Source organism: Chiloscyllium plagiosum, unplaced genomic scaffold (assembly GCF_037043375.1).
Source record: "Chiloscyllium plagiosum isolate Xiang-an unplaced genomic scaffold, Cpla_swu_hap1 HiC_scaffold_26, whole genome shotgun sequence".
NCBI classification, from domain to species: domain Eukaryota; kingdom Metazoa; phylum Chordata; class Chondrichthyes; order Orectolobiformes; family Hemiscylliidae; genus Chiloscyllium; species Chiloscyllium plagiosum.
Window position 1 is genome coordinate 19,348,937 of NW_028270164.1, and position 24,981 is coordinate 19,373,917.

Sequence of the window (24,981 nt, forward strand, 5' to 3'; positions counted from 1 at the left end):
CCACCATCAATAAGATCTGTTTGCGTTTCGAATTCTACATTCCCAACTATCCCTGATAACTTGTGAGTTTCTGGCCTATCAAGAATCTATCTGCCTCTGTCTTAAAAAACCATTTAATGACCTCGTCTCCACTGCCTTCTGAGGCAGAGTTCCAAAGAAAGACATTTCCCTCATCTCTGTCTGAAAGGATTATTCCTAACTTAGAACTGTGCAGCCTCATTCTAAATTCATCCAAAAGAGAACATCCAAATTACCCTGTCAAGACCATTCAGGATCTTGTACACTTCAATTTAGTCACCCCTTACCCCTCATTACTCCAGTGAAAATACATCTAGCCTGTCCAAGGACAATAACCATAAGATATAGAAGCAAAATTAGGCCATTCAGCCCATCCAGTCTGCTCTGCTGTTCGGTCATAGCTGATAGGTTTCTCAACCCCATTCTCCTATCTTCTTGTGATCCATCATCCATCTACCAATCAAGAACCTATCTATCCCTGTCTTAAACACACTCAATGATTTGGCGTCCATAGCATTCTAAAACAATGAGTTCCACAGATTAACTACCTTCTCGCTGAAGAAATTTCTCCTCTTCTCATTCTAAAGGGTCATCTCTTCACTCTGAGGCTGTGTCCTCGGGTCCTATCTCTCCTACCAGTAGAAACATCTCCACATCCACACTATTCAAGCCTGTCATATTCTGTAAATTTAAACCAGATCCCCCTTTATCTATCAAGTTCAGACCCAAAGTCCTCAACCATTCCTCATATGACAAGTTCTTCATTGCCAGGATCATTCTTGTAAATCTGCTGTGGACCAGCCACTGCCAGCAGATCCTTCCTTAGATATGGGGTCCAAAACCACTCACAATATTCCAAGGGTGTCTCACCAGAGGTTCTTACAACCTCAGTAGTGCATCTCTGCTTTTGTATTCTAGTCCTCTTGAAATGAAAGCTGACATTGCATTTGCCTTCCTATCCTCATAAAACAGCTCTTTCATTTCAGGTATCAATACAATAAACCACCTCCAACACACTTACAGCCTTCTTTAAATAAGGAACAGCATTTGAGATGTGGTCTGGCAAATAGACAAAGTATAAGATCCTTACTTTTACATTCAATTCCACTTTTAATAAAATATAGCATCCCTACGACTTGACGAGACTTGCAGCTCCATCAGTTTTCCCAGTATCACTTCTTTTGTGATCATAATTATGCTAAGTTAATCTATCTGTTCCACTTCCTGATTTACTGTTATTAAGTGGAATGTTGCTTGTATCTTCTATATTGAATGCAGAAGCAAAATATTTGTTCATTGAATCTGCCATTTACTTATTGTTTACAATTAAATCCCCATTCGCCCTGTCCAGAGACCCGAAACTCAGTTTTCTCTTCCTTCTTAAATACCTGTAAAAACTCTTGCTATCCATTTTTCCATTTCTAGCTAGCTTCCTCTCATACTTTAATTTCTTCCTCCTGGTTAATCTTCTAATTATGTTCAGCTGTTCTTTATATTCTGACCAGCCACCCGTTTTGTCACAGTTATATACTTTTCCCTTATGTTTCATGCTTTCCCTAAATTTTTTTAGTTAAGCCTACATGGTAGGTCTCCCTTTAAGACTTTTCATTATAGCAGGAACATATTTATTTTGAATATTCAGAAATATCTCTTTAAATTCTGCCATTATGCCTGTATTGATCAATCCCATAGCAGAGTGTGCTAGTTCATTTCATCTAGCTTAGCTTTCATGCACACATAGTTGTCTTTACTTATGTTTAAAATCTGAGTCTTATATTACTTCTTCTCTCTTTCAAGCTGGCTGTAAATTTCAACTGTGTTATGGTTGCTGCTACCTTTACACTGAGGTCATTCATTAATCCTGTTACATTACACAATAGAGACCCAATTATAACCTGCTCTCTGGTTGATTCCAAAATGTGCTACTCAAAGAAACTATCACAAAAACATTCGACGAACTGCCCAACAAGGGGACTGCTACCAATCTGAATTGACCAGTTACGTGTATTTTAAAGATACGTATGAATATTGATGTCTCTGTCTCTCAAGCACCCGATATTTCGTGGATACTTTGGGTCAGATTGTAATCTCTATTAGGGAGCCTGCATTCCTTCCTTTACTGTTCCATAACTCCATCCAAACTGAGTCTGCCTGCTAATCTCTCCTTAACCAACTTTATGTCTAACTACTGTACAATTGCCATTTTAAGTGCTCTCTCTCCATATTTATCCAGCTTCCTATTTTCCTTGTCATGTACTTCTCAATATTAGGACCTAGTCCCCGTTATCCTGCAGCCATGTCTCCAAATTGTGATCAGATTGTCTTTATTTATTTAACTCAAGGTGAGTTACTAATCAATTTATTTTATTAAGAATGCTACGCACATTCAGATCCAGGCTTCCAAATAAATGCACTCTTAGGCAGCAACAATCACAATATGATTGAAGTTTACATCCAATTGACTGGTATGTCCCTGAATTGTTACATGTTTCATAATGGATTGAAGACAGAAGTACCAATCTTCCAATACAAATCTTACTTAACCAACAGAGGACCTTTTGAAACATTTGCAGTGTAATTAGCATCTTTAATGCAAAAATATTTCTTTAAACCACCATGCCATGCCATTCCATCTTTCTCGTGTAATCTCTCTCAGAACATAAGGATCACATTCCTCCCAATTTTCTGAAAACATCCCTATTTCATTCCTATTCCACATCATTATCCTACTCCATCCCTATTCACCATGTCATTATTCCATTACTATCCCATTTCCATCCCCAATGACACATTTCCCATGCCAGCCTATCCTTCCTCCCACACTGTCCCCTGTCTGCCATGCTGTCCTCGAAGCATTGCGGATGATACGAAAGTCGGAGGAGTTGTTTACGGATGATACGAAAGTCGGAGGAGTTGTTGACAGTGAGGAAGGATGTGGCAGGTTACAGCGGGATATAGATAAGCTGCAGAACTGGGCAGAAAGTTGGCAAATGGAGTTCAATGTAGCTAAGTGTGAGGTGATTCACTTTGGTAAGAGTAACAAAAAGATGGGGTACTGGGCTAATGGTCGGATACTTGGTAGTGTGGATGAGCAGAGGGATCTTGGTGTCCATGTACACAGATCTTTGAAAGTTGCCACCCAGGTAAATAGTGCGGTGAAGAAGGCATATGGCGTACTGGCTTTTATTGGTAGAGGAATTGAGTTCCGGAGTCCTGAGATCATGTTGCAGTTGTATAAGACTCTGGTGTGGCCGCACCTGGAGTATTGTGTGCAGCTTTGGTCGCCATACTATAGGAAGGACGTGGAGGCACTGGAACGGGTGCAGAGAAGGTTTACCAGGATGTTGCCTGGTATGGTAGGAAGATCGTATGAGGAAAGGCTGAGGCACTTGGGGTTGTTTTCATTGGAGAAAAGAAGGTTTGGGGTGACTTGATAGAGGTGTACAAGATGATTAGGGGTTTAGATAGGGTTGACCGTGAGAACCTTTTTCCACATATGGAGTCAGCTATTACGAGGGGGCATAGCTTTAAATTAAGGGGTAGTAGGTATAGGACAGATGTTAGGGGTAGGTTCTTTACTCAGCGAGTTGTGAGTTCATGGAATGCACTGCCAGTAGCAGTGGTGGACTCTCCCTCTTTATGGGCATTTAAGCGGGCATTGGATAGGCATATGGAGGATAGTGGGCTAGTGTAGGTTAGGTGGGCTTGGATCGGCGCAACATCGAGGGCCGAAGGGCCTGTACTGCGCTGTATTCTTCTATGTTCTATGTTCTATGAAGCCAAAAATTCCCAATCTCATGCCGCCTTCCTCCTGCCCTCCTATATCATCTTCCTCACTGCATACCTTACCCCTGATGTGAAATATCCCCTCCATTCCTCTCCTCCCTTCCTGATCATGCACTTTATGTTCTAACACAGTGTTGCCACACCACACACACCCTCCACCATCCTTCCCATATTGTTCTATCTGAATTAAATAACTTTCATATTTTAAGATAATGTTCCTGTGTGAATTAATGTTGTATATATGATTTATTCCTCAGGTCCTTTACAAAATAACGTGCACATACTATCAAAGGCACCACTGAAGGTAAAACCTGTGACTGAACATCTTCAGAGCACTAAGATGGGGAAGGAACTTCTCTCAAGTGGTTAGTATTGTAGATTTTTTATCTTATTTTCATTTTTCAAAACTGAATGAAAGGTAAGTATGGCCAAATAACCAGAGTCGAGAGTGTGGTGCTGGAAAAGCACAGCAGCCCAGGCAGTATCTGAGGAGCAGGAGAATCAATGTTTTGGGCATAATCCCTTCATCAGGAATGAGGCCATGGGATGTTATGAAACTTGAAAGGGGTCAGAAAAGATTTGCAAGGATGTTGCCAGGGCTGGAGGATTTGAGCTACAGGGAGAGGCTCAATAGACTGGGGTTATTTTCCCGAAAGCGTCGGAAGCTGAGGGTTGACGTTATACAGTTTATAAAATCGTAAGGGGCATGGATAGGGTGATTAGCCAAGGTTTTTTCCCTGGGGTGGGGGAGTCCAAAATTAGAGGGCATAGGTTTAGGGTGAGAGGGGAAAGGTTTAGAAGAGACCTAAGGGATAACATTTTCAAGCAGAGGGTGGTGCATGTATAGAAGAAGCTGCCAGAGGAAGTGGTGGAGGCTGGTACAGTTACAACATTTAAAAGGCATCTGGATGGGTATATGAAATAGAAAACATTTAGAGAGATTTGGCCCAAATGCTGTAAAATCAGCCTATGTATATTTAGGATATCTAGTTGGAATGAGCAAGTTGGACCGAAGGGTCTGTTTCCATGTTGTATAACTCTATGACTCAATCTCTATTTTAAGTGTGTAAGGGTTTATATGTATATGGGCCAAATGCTGGCAAAAGGGATTAGATTAATTTAGAATATCTGGGAGGCGTGGACGAGTTGAACCAAAGGATCTGTTTCTATGCTTTATAACTCTATGACTCCATGACTCTATGACTACCAATCGCATCATTCTTTTGGAGGTCCCATTATGTGCTGGAAGCATGTGTTTTATCACCCTTCAATCATTCTCAGATAATTATTCTTTAATGTTTTGCTTGTTTACATTTTCATAAATCACCAACCTATGTAAAACACACAAGTGATCTACTGCGTTGATCTACTACAGGCCCATAAAAGAAAGACTGCAAAGCTTATCTTTTTATTTCATTTTTTGAAGTTATATTTATACTATTAGTAACTGTAAGGTAATGTAACTTCTTTAAAAATTTCTCTATTTTGTATGTAAGATCTGTACCTAGGTTCCTAAGTACCTAATTTGTACTAAGATGGAAGCATCAGGATGACATTGTAAGCTTTTCATTGTACTCCTATACTTCTTGAGAATTTGTGACAATGAATCTAATTTTAATTCAGGTCAGTTTACCTGTACAGGGATCAACACCAAAGGCAGGGATAGTAGTTTAGCAAGTATGATAAGCATTTTACATCACAAAATGATCAGATTAATTTATTAATTTCAGTTTGCAACATGTCTTTCAACATCCTGGAGGTATTTACCAAGAATGTGAAATGAAATAAAAAAGTATATTTATTTCTATTTTAGTGAGTGTGATCTTCTTTCTGCAAGTATCACTGGGTAAGTCAAACACATTTATAGTTTATATACAGTGGTAAGCTTCACTAGCCCAGGGAACAGTAATGTAGTGATTAATTTATTTCAGTATTAATCCAAATGAACTTGCATTCAAATCCCACCACATCAGTTTGATGATCTGAATTTGGGTCAAACAAATAAGTTAATGAAAGTCAGGAGAGATATATTTAAAGGCTCGATGAATCGATATCACTCGATTTATGCAATTCGCTGAAGTCAAAATTACCTAAACAGCATGAAAACAGGTTGACCCCTACATATTGGATGAATGAGTTTTACTGATGGCTGGAGCTTCCCCTGACTGTAATGTCTTCCTCAACAGAAATTAGCTTAACCAGTGCAAAAGATTAGGTAATGATAAGTCCAAACTATATTCAGCACAGCTGCAGTTTCACGATGACTTCTGCAAGTTTATATTTTTTTATTTGCTCAATTCTGGTCTAATCAGCAGATTTGTATAGCCCAACATTGTATATTCATAATTGGGGTTGTCTCAAAATTACATTCATGGAGGTTTTGAAAACTTAATATTTTTTGATTGCAAGGACACTTTTGAAAACACCTGAACATAGCTTTTAATTTGGTGAGAAACTGACTACCAAAGCCCTACAGAAGTCGTAAATATGGTTCTGTATATGTCCTCCAGGTCACTTTTAGAGATTTAAAATGCAGCTACTTGAAGGTGACAGCATGACGAAAAGAGCTTTAGTGTGACAAATCTATTTTCACTTCTATTAAACACATCACTTTCAAGTTATCATTCTGAAATATATCAAGCAATACTTTTAAAAGTTATATTTTAAAGCACTTTTCAATTTTACAGGTCTACAAATACTTGGTGTTCAGGAGTACACAAACACATTTTTTTCAGAAATTTGCAGAATAATTCTTTCTGAAAAAGTATTACTTTGTATTCAGTTTCAGACAATGCAGAAACTCTATCTCATGTTTTATTTCTCTCTCCCTGTCAAAGTGCTGTGAGTGACTATACTGGAAATATCATATTCACCGATCAGTTCAATAACCACCCTCAGCAAATCAGGTTCAAACTCTTAGCAAAACCTATTTGTTCACATTTAGTATTGTCTCATGAAAATTCCAAATAGGTTGTGAAGATATTTTTCACCAGTCCAGACAGTATTCAGCATTCGTTTCACCTGTTTATTAGAATGTATCACAGTTTCAATTGTTAATTTTAAATTATTATAAAAGTATTTAATTATATAATTATTCTACATTTAAAAAAGAAAATACTTTCTAATTTCTTTTGTTTTAAGGTAGATCCAGGAGGTTATCTGCCAACTTGGTTGAACATAAAGGCTCTGAAAACTAGAGAGAATGAAGGATACTTATAGCATTGTACTTGAAAGGGTGTTGACGGAAACAGCAAGGGTCATTTTGGCAGTGAAAAGTTCAAGGCAACAGAGAAAGTCGGTCTCTGGAATCTGACTAGCTTTCTCTGGTCTAATTGGAACTTGCAAGGTTTGACAAGAATGACAAAATTAGTCCAAGCAAATTGTTCACTATAATGAAAGTTTCAAACACTCAAAGCCAAAACATTTTGTTAAGGAGGTTTGCAGTAAGACACAAATTCTTGACCGAACTTTCTCACTCAAATTGTGAAATACATGCCCAGAGAAACCCATTGAAGTGGAGGCAGTACTTGGAATCACTAACAATTAAATGTGTGTAAAGTGTGAAGCTGAGCTGGATTTATCTAAAATTAAAAATCACACAACACCAGGTTATAGTCCAACTGGTTTATTTAGAAGTACAAGCTTTCAGAGCGCTGATCCTTCATCAGACCTAGTTATCAGATGAAGGAACAGAGCTCTGGAAGCTGGTACTTCCAAGTAAACCTGTTGGACTATAACATGGTGTTGTGTGATTTTTAACTTTGTCCACCCCAGTCCAACACCGGCACCTCCACATGTTGTGTAAAATTGACAGTTTTGCACAGACCAATGACTTTTCTAGCTCCCAGACATCTCTTTCTAATCATCAGCTACATGCCCCATCATAACAGATGTCTGTTTCTGTCTATTTTATCCAGAAACAGAAATAAGCTTACACCTAAATTTCTTTTGGCTTAAGTACAAATTAAAACATGCAAATTAATGTTAATTGATCAAATATTATGGAACATGAGAATCCAAATTGCATTTACTTCACATAGTGCTGCTGCAGAAGTACTGAAGACAGTTTATTATTAAGTTAAATGCAAAGATTATCCTGGAATCAAAAGTAATAGCCCTCTTAGAACCTCATCAAATGTTTGTTCTGACCAAGGCTACAGCAAAGTCTATCGTGGGTTTTTTTCTTCAGATTTGCCACTTTATCGGCTTTAATATTTGAAATAACTTCAACATTTTCTTCATACTTTAGTCTCTTCCTACAAACTAGTTTGTTACTACACAAACTGGGCTCAGTACAGACCAGAAGGTGGTAAATTCTTCCCAGAAAATGTTGATCCCTGTCTGTGCACCCACCTGATTTATGCTTTTGGCAGCTTGGCAAACAATGAACTCACTACCTATGAATGGAATGATGAGCCCATGTTCAAGAGATTCAATGATCTGAAAATTAGGTAAGCCATATCATTCCTTCTGCATTGCATTTGTTACAAAAAGCATTTGTTGCTAGCTGTTCTTTTCAAATCTGAGATAGATAAATTTATTAAGCAAAGGGATATAGACCAAAGACGGGAATGTAGCTTTAGGCCATAGATCAACCATGATCTCATTGAATGGTGGGACAGACCTGAGGGGCTAAATGGCCTACTCCATTTCCAATGTACAAATCCCAGATGCGTTTTGCAATTTAGTTTTCTCGCATTGTATTACTTTAAAACGTTGTGACCGTGATAACCACTAGAACCATTACATAATCTTCACAGAGAAATTAAATGATCATGCAACATACTTTATGGAAATCCTGAAAATCACAGTTTGTATTCTTTCTCTTAATAGAAATAATAATCTGAAAACCCTTTTAGCTGTTGGAGGTTGGAATTTTGGTACCACCAGGTAATGTTGATCATATTTTAATTTTCACAAAATAGTAAAAGGCAAAAGTAATGTTTGAGAATTGACAATTGACAATGTCAGAACTTCTCCAAACTGGCTATTAAAGTCCAGCTGAAAATTTATAATTATGAGAAAATACTTCATCAACATATAGCGAGCTGAAGGAATTCTGTCCTTCCTATCATATTTGTCGAGAATGTCGAGAATAATAGATTGATGCCAGTCAGAAAACCCAACAATATGGTAACTTTAGCAGATAGGAACAAGTGCAGGAAATTTGGATTGGTACACTTTTAGTGGTGGTTATGTAGGTGCAGACTCAACAGGCCGAAGGGCCTTTTCTGCCCTGTATGAATCTATTAACAAAGAGTGTAAATATAAGACATTGGATAATTAATTAGTGTCTATAAAACAGTGACATTTGTTGAAATACTCCAAAGATTATTATGAAATATTGCAGGTTTTCAATCATTGAGGAGATGTGTAAATCATCTGTCAATGCTTATGTGGATGGCAAGGGTGGATGGCATCTGGCCTAAATGATTTTCCAGTTATTTAATAAAGAACATCCCCCACATTCCTCTCTGCATTTCACAGCTGCTCAAGATTGTTAATGATAAGGAAAGTCATCATTTGTATTTTCTCATGCAACTACTGATCACTGCTAAAATTATTTTAATGTCTGGCACACATAAGCTAAAATAGTGACTCCAGTTAAAAATAAGTTCTTTAAACCATGCTGAGAATGTGAAAGGTGTGCTGTCAATGGAAGATTTTTCTTCCTTTCCTCATCCTGGAGGGCTTGTTTCATAGCTTGACATTTTGTATGAGAAGATAAATTACCTTGCATCAATCCAAAATTTACCATTAATGAATTGGAACCTGTGTCTCTATTAACTTTCAATTACTTTTTTCTGTAGCCAAGTCCAATGAAAGAGGTCTCATCTGAGACTGTAATTCCTGACTCCCAGTTTTACATTCTGCATTTTTTTGGTCTCCACAGCTAAGGAAGAAGTCTTATGATGCCAGGTTATAATCCAACAGGTTTATTTGAAATCACAAGCTTTCAGAGCCTGACCAAGGAACTGCGCTCTGAAAGCTTGTGATTTCAAATAAAACTGCTGGATCATAACCTGATGTCATGCAACTTCTGTCTTTGTGCACCCCAGATCAACACCAGCACCTCCACATCATAGTTAAGGAAGGGTATATTTGCCTCAGAGGATGTCCGGCGAAAGTTCACTGCATTCATTTCTTGACGAAGAGTGTTGTTCTATGATAGAAAGCTGAATAAATTGGTTTGATACCCTTTGGAGTTTCAAAGTACAGGAGGTGACCTCTTGAAACTATAAAATTACAAAGGTCCTTGACAGGCTAAAGAGAGATTGTTTAACGCAGCTACAAATCTAGTACACACAAGTTAGACTTTGACACAATCCATTTGGATGGTGCACATGCAATGGGTTTGCTGGAAGTTGGTGCAGGTGTGAAATTGACATAGCATGGTGACATATAGCAACATGTCAACTGTCCTGTCTGCTCATTGCTGACAGCCATGAAAACCCTGCTTGTCTGTGTGTCTCCATTAAAAGGCAGAATTACCAGAAGCATAAAAGAACAAAAAGGTAGAATCTCTGCTATGAGCATGCAATCAGGTGCAAAAGGATGGAGAGCGTTAAGAGAGCAAGCAAGGAGCCTTGATCTGCAGCTTGGCCATATACATGAGATGGAAGCATGTCCCGGTCTGTAAAGTACCTTGGCAGCAGCATTGTAAGGGAAAATGCTGGTGCACTCCGACATGCAAATTGAAATGCAAAACCATCTTCTAAGTGGATGGGAGGTGGGACATAATGATGCAGTGATGCCTGTACATGCGGAGTGCCAACGTCCATGGATGTGGAATATATGCAGCTCCTGACCATGGAGCATGCTTTAAGATACTGGTTGCTTGGTATCCAAGATGGACAGCTGAAGGAGATAGCAGTAAACTGGAGTTACCAGATAAGCACTTTGACTTCCTCTTCATCTTTGACTATCTAGTGGGTTAAAGAATAGGAAAGTATGTATTAATGAGGCAAGGTTAGGTTATGATGAGATGTAAATGCATGATAATAAATGCAAGTAGTCTTCTTGCTGCTCAGTGGTGAGAGACTTACTCAGAGTTCAGCATTTAGTTGGAAATTGTGACAATGTTTGCTTTTGATGTTGTCACTGGTCATCTCACCCTACTTTCTCAACATTCTCAGCAACGCCCAGATCATTGTGTATCTGAGAAAATCTGTCCATGATGTCTGCACTGCTTAAAGTGAAGAACAGTTTGGAAAGATAGGCATTTTTTATGAGTTAGAGACCAATTGATTTATAAACATTCAGTGAATCACTACACATTATAAAACCCATTTGACTTCACCTGCTCAAAAGGCAAATGAGAGAAATTAACTTTAAGGTTGGTTTACGATTATTCAGAGCTGGGGACATCATGAGGGAGAGAGATTGGAGTTAGGAACATTCTCCAGTTTCAATGTATCTGTGTTTTCCTGGGCGAGATCATTGTGATTACTGAGAGAAGTTAAACAAAATAAAAAACAGACAAACTTGCAATGTAAACAGAGTAGGTGACAGGATAGTTATAACACAGAAAAATGTTCCTAAATTAAGCTTTGATCTTATATTTCTCTGTGCTGTTCTTAAAAATTGCAGGAATTAACACTTTAAACAGTGCAGCTTAGTATGAGAATGTTAAGTGATCAAAGCAGCACTACTGGTTAGAAATAAATACACATCAGTTCTCCAAAGGACGTTTACTCGCTTAATGTTTACCCATGTTCAATCTATTTCTGTGATTAGATTTACAAGCCTGGTGGCTACAGAGGAAACTCGAATAACGTTCATCAATTCTGCAATCAGTTTTCTGCGGACCCATGGATTTGATGGTTTGGACTTGGACTGGGAGTATCCTGGCTCCCGAGACAGTCCACCAGAAGATAAGCAACGTTTTACAGCATTGGTCAAGGTGATAGGTCTAAGGTTATATACTTTTTAAGGTCTAGTATTACAGAGCACAGCTACTTCAGCAACAAAATCTCTAGTATTTCCTTTAAGATAAGATTATGGTTATTTAGATAGTGGAAAAACATAGCAAGCACAAATCAGCTGGGAAACCCTAAAACTGTTAATACATTCCCAAGAGCAAAGTATTGCAACTGCTGGAAATCTAAAATAAAAATACCAGTAACTCTCAACAGGTCTTGCAGAATCTGTGGAGAGAGAAACAGACATTACACTCCAGATTAATGATCTTTCATTAGAACGTTCAGAGGAAATAGGGGTTGGGGGTGGGGTGGGGTGGGGGGTGAATGTTGTAGAACTAAAGGTGTAGTTTCCAAAGTTGGTCTCCCCACATAAGGCAAAGGTGAGAAGAATTTCTTCTTCAGAGAGCCTTGAAGACTAAATCATTGAGAATATATACAAGACTGAGATTCTTGTACTATTGGGCAGTCAAGGGTTATGGGAAGAGACAAGTAAGTGACGTTGACATCAAGACCTGTTCAACCAAGAGATTGCCAATGGAGTATCGAGTTCAAAAACATATGTTCCTGCACCTTTTTTTCTGTTCCAGGGTTCTTGTGTTCCACCAGACCTGCTGAGTTTTCTCAGTATTTTCTATTTTAAAGTCAAGGTTACATGGAAATGGCTGAAAGATCAGCACTGAAGGAAGTTTAACCAGGATCACAAAGGAGTACACACAGATCACTGAAGTCAATGACAAAATTCAATGGAAACAGCATAGCAGAGGAGATTTGCCTACAGCAGTCTATATTTTGAATAATGTCTATTATGATTAAAAATCAAAATGTTCTCATCATTTGCAGGAATTGAGGGAAGCTTTTAAAACAGAAGGAGAGTCTTCTGGAAAGGACAGGCTCTTACTTACAGCTGCAGTTGCTGGTGGTAAAGATACCATTGATGCTGGATATGAAATAACTGAAATTTCAAAGTAAGTGCAACTTGTAGAACGCTTGGAATTCACAGGCTTTGAGAAAAGCTTTCATTATGGATTATACAATATATTCTGAATAAGCTATTTGAAGTCTCCTTTCCCTTCTTATAAACAGTTGAAGAGTTTGAAGATGTTAGTTTTAAATATGCTGTCATAGACCTCTTCCAAGTAGCACCTCCACAATTCCCCTTGACAGTGAGAGGACACTCCATGGGAGGTTAGATGATGCACCAAGCTTATCAGCTGTTACCCTGCCTGTCACCCTTTCTGAGCCCTGCCCTCAGCGTTCTGCAACAAGATCTATTTGTAAGCTTATTCTCTGGTGAGCTGGCGCAAGAGCTATCATTTATCCCTGGCCTGGCTACAGTCCACACATTCAGAGTGGAGAGTGTGGTGCTGGAAAAACACAGCAGATCAGGCAGCATCCAAGGAGCAGGAGAATCAATGTTTCGGGCATAAGCCCTTCATCAGAAATGAGCCTCATTCCTGATGAAGGGCTTATGCCCAAAACGTCGGTTCTCCTGCTCCTCAAATGCTGCCTGACTTGCTGTGCTTTTCCAGCACCACACTCTCAACACTGATTTCCAGCACCTGCTGTCCTCATTTTCTCCACACATTCAGAGTGTGTCACCATGAACAGGTCTCACCTTTATTCTTGTCCCTTGGGTGCCAGGAATGTGCCAGTACCTGAAGCTGGTGACAGCGTGTCAGATCAACCGATGGTGTCTTTCCACGAATGTAAATGTGTAGCTCTCTCTCCTCTTCCTCTGCAGATGCTGTGATTACACATGTGGCAAATCTTGGCTGTCTGAAAGCATAAAATTAGAAGATAAAAGTTGGGGGTGGAGAGGAGGGATTAGAAAGGAAAGCAAAAAACCTCATGAGCCCACAATCTGCAACTTGTTCATGACAACAGATAGTAGGATAAAGTTGAAGTTGAGAAGGAACAAAAAAGTGGAATATGCCATAATTCATAATATTCTAAGCAAAGCCACAGTCTCCATTGCAGTCACTCCAATCGTACGCAGAGCCATCTTCTTCTGATTCAGGCTTTGTGACCCCTTGCTTTATCTGGTTTGTTTATTTCTTTTGTCTTGCAAGAAACAAGGCAAAATAACATGTCAGTGCACAGCATTTGACAGTGTGAGAGGCTGTACTGAAGTGCTAAGTGGTTGCATGTGAGGTTACACTGACTGCCCTCGAGCACGCACATGTGGCTATTGTGGCATTGTCACCAGCTTCTTCTGAGTGAATCACCAGGAACTAACTTATCCGTCATTTTCTACCATTCCATTCAAAGGCTATTTGTGGTCCCCTTGGAACTGTTAACATCTCTTCCCTAGTTCACTTCCACAATGCCTCCAGTGCATCCTTTAAAACCTCTCACTATGCTGATTGTCCGTTTCCTTGTTAATTAAAGCATTGCAGCAATAACATTCAGCAGCTGCCTCCTGTTTTTTTTCAACAGATATATAGATTTTATCTGTGTGATGACGTATGACTTTCATGGGGCTTGGGAGAACATTACTGGTCACAATAGCCCTCTCTATCGTGCGTCTACCGATGAAGGAAAATTTATTTACTTTAATGTTGTAAGTATGTGAAACTAGGTTTCATTCTCACTTACAGTATCTTCCCTTTTCTTTTTAATACATGTCACCAGCTGGTCCACCCTAGTTGCCAGAGAAGAGACAACCACATTGTCATGTGGTCTGGACTCATATGTCAGTAGGCCAGTCCAGATTTCCTTCCTGAAGGACCAGCAATGAACCCGATGGGTTTTTATGACAATTGGCCATGATTACCATTCAGCCAAGTATTTCTTATTGATTTGGAATTTCATCAGCTTTTATTGTGGGGTTTGAACTTATATCACCAGACCACTGGTCTGGGGATTCTTGAGCACGAAGCCAGTGCCATTGCTTCCCCTTGGGTTTATATATCATAGCAAACCATTTTCACTTATAGAACCTCAATGAAGCTATCAAATTATCTTGCAGGACTTTGCAATGAAGTACTGGAGGGATGGTGGCATCCCAGCAGAGAATTTAATTGTTGGATTCCCAACCTATGGACGTAGTTTCACCCTTAGCACCTCCCAAACAGGTGTTAGTGCTCCAGTGAGTGGGGCTGGTCAACCAGGCCAAATAACCAGGGAGGCTGGATTCTGGGCCTACTATGAGGTAATTACGCTGAGAGAGTTATTCATTTATCACAAGATAAATCCTATATTGTATTTTATAGAAATTGTTCAGGATTAAATTGAATAGGCCGGGAGTTTCACCACAGGTTTCAGAATCCCAGCATCAGTTACTGAATGGGAGTCAGGGTATAGCGTGTCATCACCCCTTCATGATTTTTCCCATTTGGCCAGTTGGTGGATAATCCAATCAGAATGGTGATCCATTTCTTAAGGTGGGGGGCCAGAGGAAGCTTTCCAGCTGACTAAAGAAGCACAGGGTGCTTCCTCAGGTATGAGAGAATGTGGCTGCCTCATAATGAAGGTGCACTCTCAAAATTTTTCAATCTTATATAGAAAACAGACTGAGCAACCAGGACACCATTCTGCAGAGAGAATCAATATTCAGCAAGATCCCAACAATTCCACACATGGCTGCCCAATCAGGTTCATTGGTGTTGGTGATTGGAGTGTTAGACTAAGAATCGTAGTGACTCCCTGTTGGTGGTCAAACTTTGTCATGTGATCATTACCAATAGAGCAAGGAGAACATTTCATGTAACATTTCATTGAATGGCAGAAAGTACAAGAAGATGGGAGTCTCTCAATAATGCCTGAGTTTAAACCTTTGTTACTTTCTTAAGTCCTGTGCCATGGAAACTACAGCTTGTGGACACAGTGACTGACCAAGCCAAATAAATACCTGAATGATTTCAGCTACAAAGTATGGTACATCATCCTATTTTTTATTTCTTAACTATATCCATACTTCTAATTTTGCAAAACAAATAGGCAGACCATTATGAGGAAGGTAGGAATTTTGCGGACATTGTGCCCTTTTTCTGTTTACTATAATCCAACACGTAAGGGAATCACTCAGCTTTATTACGTGAGGTAACCTCATCCCTCACTGGGGATTTGTCTATTTTCCAGCAACGCTCTTCAACTTTGTAATGAACGAAGGTAGTGAGGGTTATCTCATACACTGTAGCATGATTTAGACCTTTCAAATTTATAACTGGAGATTAACTTACTCTCTAACTAGTCAAGCATGGTAGGCCTCATCAGCATAAGGTTTTCCACCAATGTTCACCATGACTTTTTGTGATAATTGTCTAATAATGAATCACTTATCAGTGATCGATTAACTCCATGAGTTAGTTCATTTAAAACAACAAAACTCGTTACATTTATGAGTCAGGCATTATTGATTTCTGTGCATGCAGCTTGCAAACCAAAGCAGAATAACTGGCACACAGGATTGCTATATTGAATACATACAGCACATGGAATCCTTAAAAGTGAATTCTTTTAAAGGTAAAGTGGCCTTACAAATGGTTGAACTGTGATGTTCATACAAATGGGAAGTGTGACACTCCAGAGAGTTGTTGAGCTAACTTCTTTCACTCATTACTGCTCAAAAGTTTGATAAGCTACTAAGTAACCCATTGTGTGTTTGATAGCAGTTATTTCAAACCCAACAAGAGTCAATTTTAAAATATAAACATGGTAACAAAACAATAATTAACAATTTATAAAACAATTAAGATCCTCTTCCAGCCTTGTAATATGACACTCTCAGTCAGAATTAAAGTAATAATATTATATCAATGTAATACTTAATATCCCTTAAAGGTTTTATAATGCCTGTTGTTTTGATTAAATATATTTTATTAATTAACAATGGGAATTAAATAACTGATGACTATAAATGGATTTTAAACTAAAACGATACATTTGTTTGATAAGTTGAAAATATTTATTGATTTAATTGACAGATTTGTACATTTTTGAAAGTTGCTACCTCAGAGGTGATCGATGACCAGCAGGTTCCATATGCATTCAAGGACAATCAATGGGTTGGATATGACAATCAGCAGAGTTTTATAACCAAAGTATGTGTTACAAATCTATTGTCGCAGTTTCTCACATAAGTCATGTGTTTTCAAATTACAATTCAGTAACAGCTGAAATCCAGACAAGTCACTCTAAGATAATTTTATTTGTCACTAAAGATTGATAATGGAGATTTCAGAAACTGCTTTGATAACATTAATCAGTTGTTAACATAGAGTTCTTCCTCTTTCATTCGGGGTCCTCCCATAAACTTGTTCAGTAATGTAAATGTCTCAAAAGATCTCCACTCCCATATGTTTGAAGTTAAAAATCACACAACACCAGTTTATAGTCCAACAGGCTTAATTGAAAGCACTAGCTTTCGGAGCACTGCTCCTTCATCATATGGTTGTGAAGGACACTATTGTAAGACACAGAATTTATAACAAAAGTTTACTGTGTGAAGTAAGTGAAAATATACATTGAAAAAGACCTTGATTGTTTGTTGAGTCTCTCATCTGTTAGAGTGACTATGTTGGTTTCACTTCTTTCATATGTAAATCACAAAACCTTTTTTAAAAGTTACATTCTCAGGTTAACTTTAACAATTGGTGTCAGCCCAGATAATATGTTGAAGGTGTTAAGCCCCATGTGCTGTTGTCTGTGCTATACAGTTTAGACTGATTCTAATCTAAAAAATGAGTTAACAGAGTCTTACATGGATTCATGCAGTTTTTAAGCAAAATACAATGTAAGTCTGCAAGTACAAGTTCACCCCACAAATGTATATGTGTATGTGTGCATGTGGGTTTGTGTGTGTGTGTGTGTTTCTGGGGTGAGGGGTTGTGAGTGTCTGTGAGAGAGAGTGTATATGTGAGTGTGTGAGTGTAAAGAGGTCTAAGTCTGTGAGAAGGTGCATGTGTGAGTGTAGAAGTGTGCGTCTGCAGGAGTGTGAGAGAGTGTGAATAGGAGTGCCTGTGTGTGTGTATAGAAGTGCCTATGTGTGTATAGTTCAATGGTGATCACCTGTAGTGTCACCTCCAAATCATTTCCAAACATATGGGTTGGACTGATTTGGAGGTGACCACCATCTGTCAGCGGTGGTCTATTCCTGATGAAGGGCTTTTGCCCGAAACGTCGATTTTGCTGCTCCTCGGTTGCTGCCTGAACTGCTGTGCTCTTCCAGCACCACTAAACTAAAATCTGGTTTCCAGCATCTGCAATCATCGTTTTTACCTCCAAATCAGTCCAACCCATATGTTTGGGAACTCAGTAACTTTCAGTGGTATATGAGTGGAATCTCATCCAATATATACTTTCAGAAGGAAAAGCATTACCTCCAGTAAAATGACCTGTTTATTTAAGGCATTTTAATGGTATGTTTATATATTTTTACCTGTAGGTTCAGTGGTTGAAGGAAAACAACTTTGGAGGTGCCATGGTGTGGACTTTAGACTTGGATGATTTCACTGGAAATAAATGTGGTCAAGGAGTTTACCCTTTGATCACCACATTGAAGACACTCCTTAACATTAATGGTTTGTACAAATGCTATATTAATCCACTCAAACTTGAATTATGCCCTATTGCTAAATCATTTCAAGTGCACAAACCTATTTTATGTAAAACTTTAATTCCTGCTGTGGTTCTGTTCGCCGAGCTGGAAGTTTTTGTTCGTAGTGTACACCCTTATAGTAGTGTACAAAATCCCATGCAAGGACTGCACAAAACACTATATAGGACAACAGGAAGACAGCTAACGATCCGCATCCACGAACATCAACTAGCCACGAAACGACACGACCAGCTATCCCTAGTAGCCACACACGCAGACGACAAGCAACATGAATTTGACTGGGACAACACTACCATTATAGGGCAAGCAAAACAAAGAACAGCCAGGGAATTCCTAGAAGCATGGCACTCATCCACAAACTCCATCAACAAACACATCGACCTGGACCCAATATACCGGCCACTACAGCAGACAGCTGAAACTGACAACCGGAAGCGGCAGGGACAGGCCACTATAAATGCCGGAGGAAACACCACAGAAGCGCTTCACAAGAGGCTCCCAAGCACTGAGGATGTCACCTAGACAGGGGACGAAACGTTTGCAACAAAAACTTCCAGCTCGGCGAACACAACCACAGCAACGAGCACCCGAGCTACAAATCTTCTCACAAACTTTGAACTTTAATTCCTCATCAAATTTACGCTTATATTTTCCAGTTAAAGTTAAGATGTCAACATTTATGATGGAAGCTGCCTCTATAAACTTCACACATTGAATTGGGCAAAGGACATTTTTACTAAGCTGTGAAATGATTTAACACAAGTGCCATGGGAACGGTTTCTTGAAGGTAAACAGTGTCAAAGAAATGGGAAAAGCTATTTCTGCAAGTACAAAGAGTGGTGCTCACAAATCCTGAGTAGCACTGAGGGAGGATAACATCTAAAAAAAGGAAGCTAAGAGTTCAGTGATGCACAAAGCATGGAGGAGGATAGAGAGTGCAGAGATAAAAGTAAAAAAGAGATGATAAAGCAAAACAAAGAGTCACACATTTGACTGAGATCACCATCAAGGACCCCTAGCACAACACCTACTTCTGAATCTTGGAATCAGGGAAATTCCTCCAATGGTTGAAGTCATATCTTGCACAAAGATGGTTATGGTTGTTGGAGGTAAATGCACCTCAAGTCCCATGATAACTCTACAGAAGTTCCTTATAGTAGTGTCCTGGTCCCAATCAATAAGGACATGAGAACATAAGTAGCGATGTTCGATGATTATTATGGAAAGTTCAGCACCATTCAGCACTGGATATAAAAGCAATAATTATCCAAATGCAACATTTAAGCTTGAGCTGATAATTAGCTGGCACAGTAACATTCACATCATTTTAAGTGCCAAGTAATGACAAGCTCCAACAAGTGAGAATCTAACCATCTTTCCCTTGACATTCAGCAGCATAACTATCACTGAAGACTCAAATACCAACATCCTGGTAGTTGCCATTAATCAGAAATTGAACCAAACCAGCCATATAAATACAGTGGCTAAAAAAAGTAATTCTGAGGCTCAGAGTTCTGCGGAACTCATCAGTTTCCCAAAGCCTATCTATCATCTACAAGGCACAAATCAAGAGTGTGATGGAATATTCTCCACCTGTCTGGATGGTTGTAACTCTAACCACCCAAGGAGCTTGCTACCATCCAGGAAAGATACCTGCTTGAGTGGCAGCCCCACCCACCACCTTCAATATTGACTTTCTTCACCAGCAACACAGAGTGGCAGCAATGGTTACCATCTAAAAGATGCACTGCAGCAACTACCCCAGAGACTTCTGGCAGCAAACCCAAAGGCACAATCTTCACCATTTCGAAGGACAAGGGCCACAGATGCAGAGAAACATCACAGAAACATTATGGGCGGCACGGTGGCACAGTGGTTAGCACTGCTGCCTCATAGCGCCAGAGACCCGGGTTCAATTCACGCCTCAGGCGTCTGACTGTGTGGAGTTTGCACATTCCCTCCGTGTCTGCGTGGGTTTCCTCCGGGTGCTCCGGTTTCCTCCCACAGTCCAAAGATGTGCAGGCCAGGTGAATTGGCCATGCTAAATTCCCATAGTGTTAGGTAAGGAGTAAATGTAGGGGTATGGGTGGGTTGCGCTTCGGTGGGTCAGTGTGGACTTGTTGGGCCGAAGGGCCTGTTTCCACACTGTAATGTAATGTAAATGTAATCACCAGCTTCACTCCTTCCCTGCCACAGGGCGAAGAACCTGGAATTCCTTCCCTAATAGCACTGCGGGTATGGCTGCATCCCAGAGACTGCAGCAGTTCAAACAGACAACTCACCACCACGTAGAAACATAGAAAATAGGAGCAGGAGTTAACCACTTGACCCATCAAACATGCTCCATCTTTTAATATGGTCATGGCTGATCAGCCAACTCATCCAACCCTGGTCCTACTTTCTCCCCATATCCTTTTACCTCTAAGAACTCTCTCTAAATCCAACATTCACCACCTTCTCAAAATCAATTAGGCAATTGAAAAGTTTAGGACAACAAATTTGCTAAGAACCCATAAGCTAAGAGAACAGGGAGGCAGGAAGGGGACAACATATCAATACATATAAAGAATTGGAAATGTGTTGCTGGAAAAGTGCAGCAGGTCAGGCAGCATCCAGGGAACAGGAGAATCGACGTTTCGGGCATAAGCCCTTCTTCAGGAATGAGGAAAGTTTGTCCAGCAGGCTAAGATAAAAGGTAGGGAGGAGGGACTTGGGGGAGGGGTGTTGGAAATGTGATAGGTGGAAAGAGGTCAAGGTGAGGGTGATAGGTCAGACTGGGGTGGGGGCGGAGAGGTCGGGAAGAAGATTGCAGGTTAGGAAGGCGGTGCTGAATTTGATGGATTTGACTGAGACAGGGTGGGGGAGGGGAAATGAGGAAACTGGTGAAATCCGAGTTCACCAGTCGATTCTCCTGTTCCCTGGATGCTGCCTGACCTGCTGCGCTTTTCCAGCAACACATTTCCAGCTCTGATCTCCAGCATCTGCAGACCTCACTTTCTCCACATATAAAGAATTGACTTGCCTACAGGAGGCAAAAAGTAAGAATTACCTTTTCAAGTTGGCAGGATGTAAGTGTCAGTGTGGGAGTCTGACCTACTTAAAATCAATATCAATGACATGGATGTAGGGAAGAATGGATGCCAGCTAAATTTGACAATGCCTGTAAGATAGACAGGGAAGTAAATTGTCAAGAACAGGCATAGAGTCAATAAAAGAAGACAGAGAGGTTGAGTATGTGGGCAAAAATTTGGCAGATGGAGTATATTGTGAGTAATTGCTGACACTGACAAGAAAAATAGAAAAACAGTACGCTGTTTTAATGGGAAGAGGTCTCAGAACTTTAAGTTAAGGATACATGAACAGCAAGTTATTAAGATGGCAAATGGAATGCTGGTGTCAATTACAAGGATAATGGAAATTAAAAATAGGAAAATATTACTACAGCTTTTTGGGGCCTTGATAAGATAACATCTGGAGGATTGTGTATGCTTTTGATTTCCTTATTTGAAAAAACAACGTAATTGTGTTAACAGTAGTTGAGAGGTGTTTGCACAACTCATTTCTGGGGTTGGGGGTTATCCTATAGGAAAGGTTGCCTACTGGACTTTAAAAGAAAGAGAGGTGAGCCAGACAGATAAGGGTGGTCAGATTTCCTTCTCAAGAAGGCGTCATTGAACCAGGCAAGTTTTTTGCAGCAATCTGGTAATCATTATTCCTAACGTAACTGTCTTTTTTAAAATGAATTGAATCTAAGTTACAAGTCTTGATTATTGAATTCATGCATTCAGATCATTAAATCAGATCAGGTGATTTGTATCCGAGTAGCATAGCCATTATGCTACCATTTCAATGACTTGCAACAAGGAATGCACAACACACAAGCGCGTGGTCTAATTATCAAATATACCCCTAGCTCCCAGCCAAAAGCTACACTTGGTCTTGACTGCTCATGCACCAATATCATGGAAGGTTAAGGTGTATTAATGTTAATGTTAATTTAAAAACCAAATGGCACATTAGTTACAGAAGAATGATCATAGAATCTTTGAATCCCTTCAGTGTGGAAGCAGGTTATTCAGTCCATCAGGTCCACACCAATCCTGCGAAGAGCATCCCAACCAGAATCACCCTTCTATCCTTTCCCATGGCCAATCCATCCAGCATGCTCATCCCTGAATGCTATTGGCAATTTAATATGGCCAAACCACCTAATCTGTATACCTTTGAACTGTGGGAGGAAACCGGAACACCCACTGTGGGAGGAAACCCACACAGGTACAGGGAGAATGTGCAAACTCCACACATACAGTATAAGAGTAAAAAGTATATAGAGTAAAGAAGTTTTACAAAATTATATAGAGCATATCTGAGGTCCTGCATGCAGATTTGACTTCCTTATTTATAAAGTGACAGATAAACTTCTAGAGAGAGTGCGACAAAAAAAAAATTTCTAGGCTGGGTTTTTGGGATGAAGGGATGGCCTTATGAGAAAAGATAGATTAGACCAGGTTTATATTCACAGGAGTTTAGAGAATGGAGAAGTGGCCAGATGGAAGCATTATATAAACATTCTGAAGGGGCTTGACAGACACTGAGAAAATGCTTTTGGTCAACTGGGAAAGGTTCACATTCTCAGAATAAGTGGACAGCCATTTATGACAGACGTAACAAGAAAATACTTCGCCAAAAGGTTTGCAAATCCTTTGAACTTGCAACCCTTTAAAAGTCAGTAGAATGTTGAGCAATTATTTTATGTTTGTAGTGAGGTAAGGTGCAGTTGAGGTACAAAATCAGTCACAGGCCAAATGGCTTACTCGTCCTATTTCTTATTTAGGTAGCCTGTGTTCTTCAGTAAACACAACACAAACAAATGGCAATGCTTTCAAAAAAGTAGAAACTTAAACTTGTAAATTTTGAATTTAGCTTATTTTTGTGGTAAGTATGTGCAACTCAATTCAAAGTCAAAGTTCTCAACTTGCCTTTCATATTCCTTCAATAGCCTCAACCCGATTTTGTTTGACAGCCTCTGTCAGGCTGACATGCTGGAATTCACATGCTGTGTTTCCAGCTCTTGTCTCTGTTTCATTCATTCCATCACTCTAATAATGTGATAGAGCCATCAACTATCTTGTTCTATTAAGTCCTCTTCCTAAAACTTTTTCATCCTGTTTTCCAATCGAACCACCTCAAATCTTTCCTGTTCAATCTTGGTTTCAGTCATTGACTCATTTCTTTTCCTTCTGTTGTTCAGTATCATTCCTTTGCCTCCATGAATCACTTTTTTACACTCCAGTGCTGTACAACTACAGGTTGTTGTGAAACTTCCTATTATGAAATCTAATCTGTCATATTGCCATATTTTATGTTTAAAAAAATCACATAATACTAGGTTATAGTCCAGCAGATGTTTTTTTTTAGATTACTTACAGTGTGGAAACAGGCCCTTCGGCCCAACAAGTCCACACCGACCCGCCGAAGCACAACCCACCCAGACCCATTCCCCTACATTTACCCCTTCACCTAACACTACGGGCAATTTAGCATGGCCAATTCACCTAATCTGCACATCTTTGGATTGTGGGAGGAAACCGGAGCACCCAGAGGAAACCCACACAGACACGGGGAGAATGTGCAAACTCCACACAGAGGAGGCGGGAATTGAGGTAGTAGTGCTAACCACTGTGCCACCGTGCCACCCATTTGGTGTTTGGAAGCACTAGCTTTCGGAGCACTGCTCCTTCATCAGGTAGCTGTCATGAAGGAGCTGCTATTCTGAAAGCTAGTTCTTCCAAATAAATGTGTTGGACTATAATCTGATGTTGTGTGATTTTTAACTTTGTCCACCCCAGTCCAACACCAGTTCCTCCATATCATATTTTATGTTGCTTATTGTGTTGTCACAGTGTAGTCATGTGTAGAGGCAGTTGAGTCTAACAAGGAAATGGAAGCCTTAATCAAAAGAAAGACTAAGATACTATTTTTATTCTGCTTTACAGAATGTGGGCTATCAACACCTTTTAGCACAACTACCAGGGTGACTCCCTCTACAGGTGGCATAACTCCAACCGTTGTGACTATAGCCCATGAATTTTGCCAAGGCAAGTCTGATGGGACATATCCTGATTACTCTGATCGTAGTAAATATTACCAGTGTCACACTGGACAAACCTACCATATGATTTGTTCTGAACATCTAGTCTTCGATGAAAATTGTAGTTGTTGTAATTGGCCTTAATGAATATATTAGTGACAAGTACATTTGCTTAAAATGCATTGTTTCAAGACGTAAATAAATAATTAAAGCATACAAAATGAAAATAAACTTGCTGATAGCCTCACATTATTGTATTTACCAGAATTCAGTGTGAAAATAAAGGAGTGTGTCATAAGTAATAACGATGGCTTTTCATTTCAGTAAATCAATATGGTACTGAATTATTTGTTTACACAACAAGGTTTAAGATTAATGAATAAATGAACAGGTGAAATAACTGCAAAGAGGCCAGTATTCTAACACTAAGTCACCCTTTATTTTCTTGTCCCCAGTGCACTGGCTGTGGCCAACCAGTTTGGAGTCAATCTTCTGAACTGAGGAGATTCTAAATCCCCTATTTATATTATACATTTTCTTTTTTTTTTAAAGCTCAGAGTCACTCACCAGATCTGAGGAGATTCTAAATGCCCTGGTTATTTTTT

The 24,981-nt window shown here is 39.5% G+C and overlaps 1 protein-coding gene across 1 annotated transcript; it reads left to right on the forward strand.

Annotated features, from left to right (window-relative positions):
* The first annotated feature begins 4,084 nt into the window (after window positions 1-4,084).
* On the forward strand, window positions 4,085-24,573 carry LOC122562968 (acidic mammalian chitinase-like). The gene is made up of 11 exons (XM_043716273.2): window positions 4,085-4,169; window positions 5,618-5,650; window positions 8,054-8,255; window positions 8,638-8,694; window positions 11,542-11,707; window positions 12,567-12,691; window positions 14,163-14,286; window positions 14,695-14,877; window positions 16,652-16,768; window positions 18,112-18,247; window positions 24,282-24,573. The coding sequence occupies exons 1-11, from the start codon at window positions 4,145-4,147 to the stop codon at window positions 24,518-24,520; spliced, it is 1,407 nt and encodes a 468-aa protein (XP_043572208.1). The 5' UTR covers window positions 4,085-4,144; the 3' UTR covers window positions 24,521-24,573.
* The last annotated feature ends 408 nt before the right edge of the window (window positions 24,574-24,981 follow it).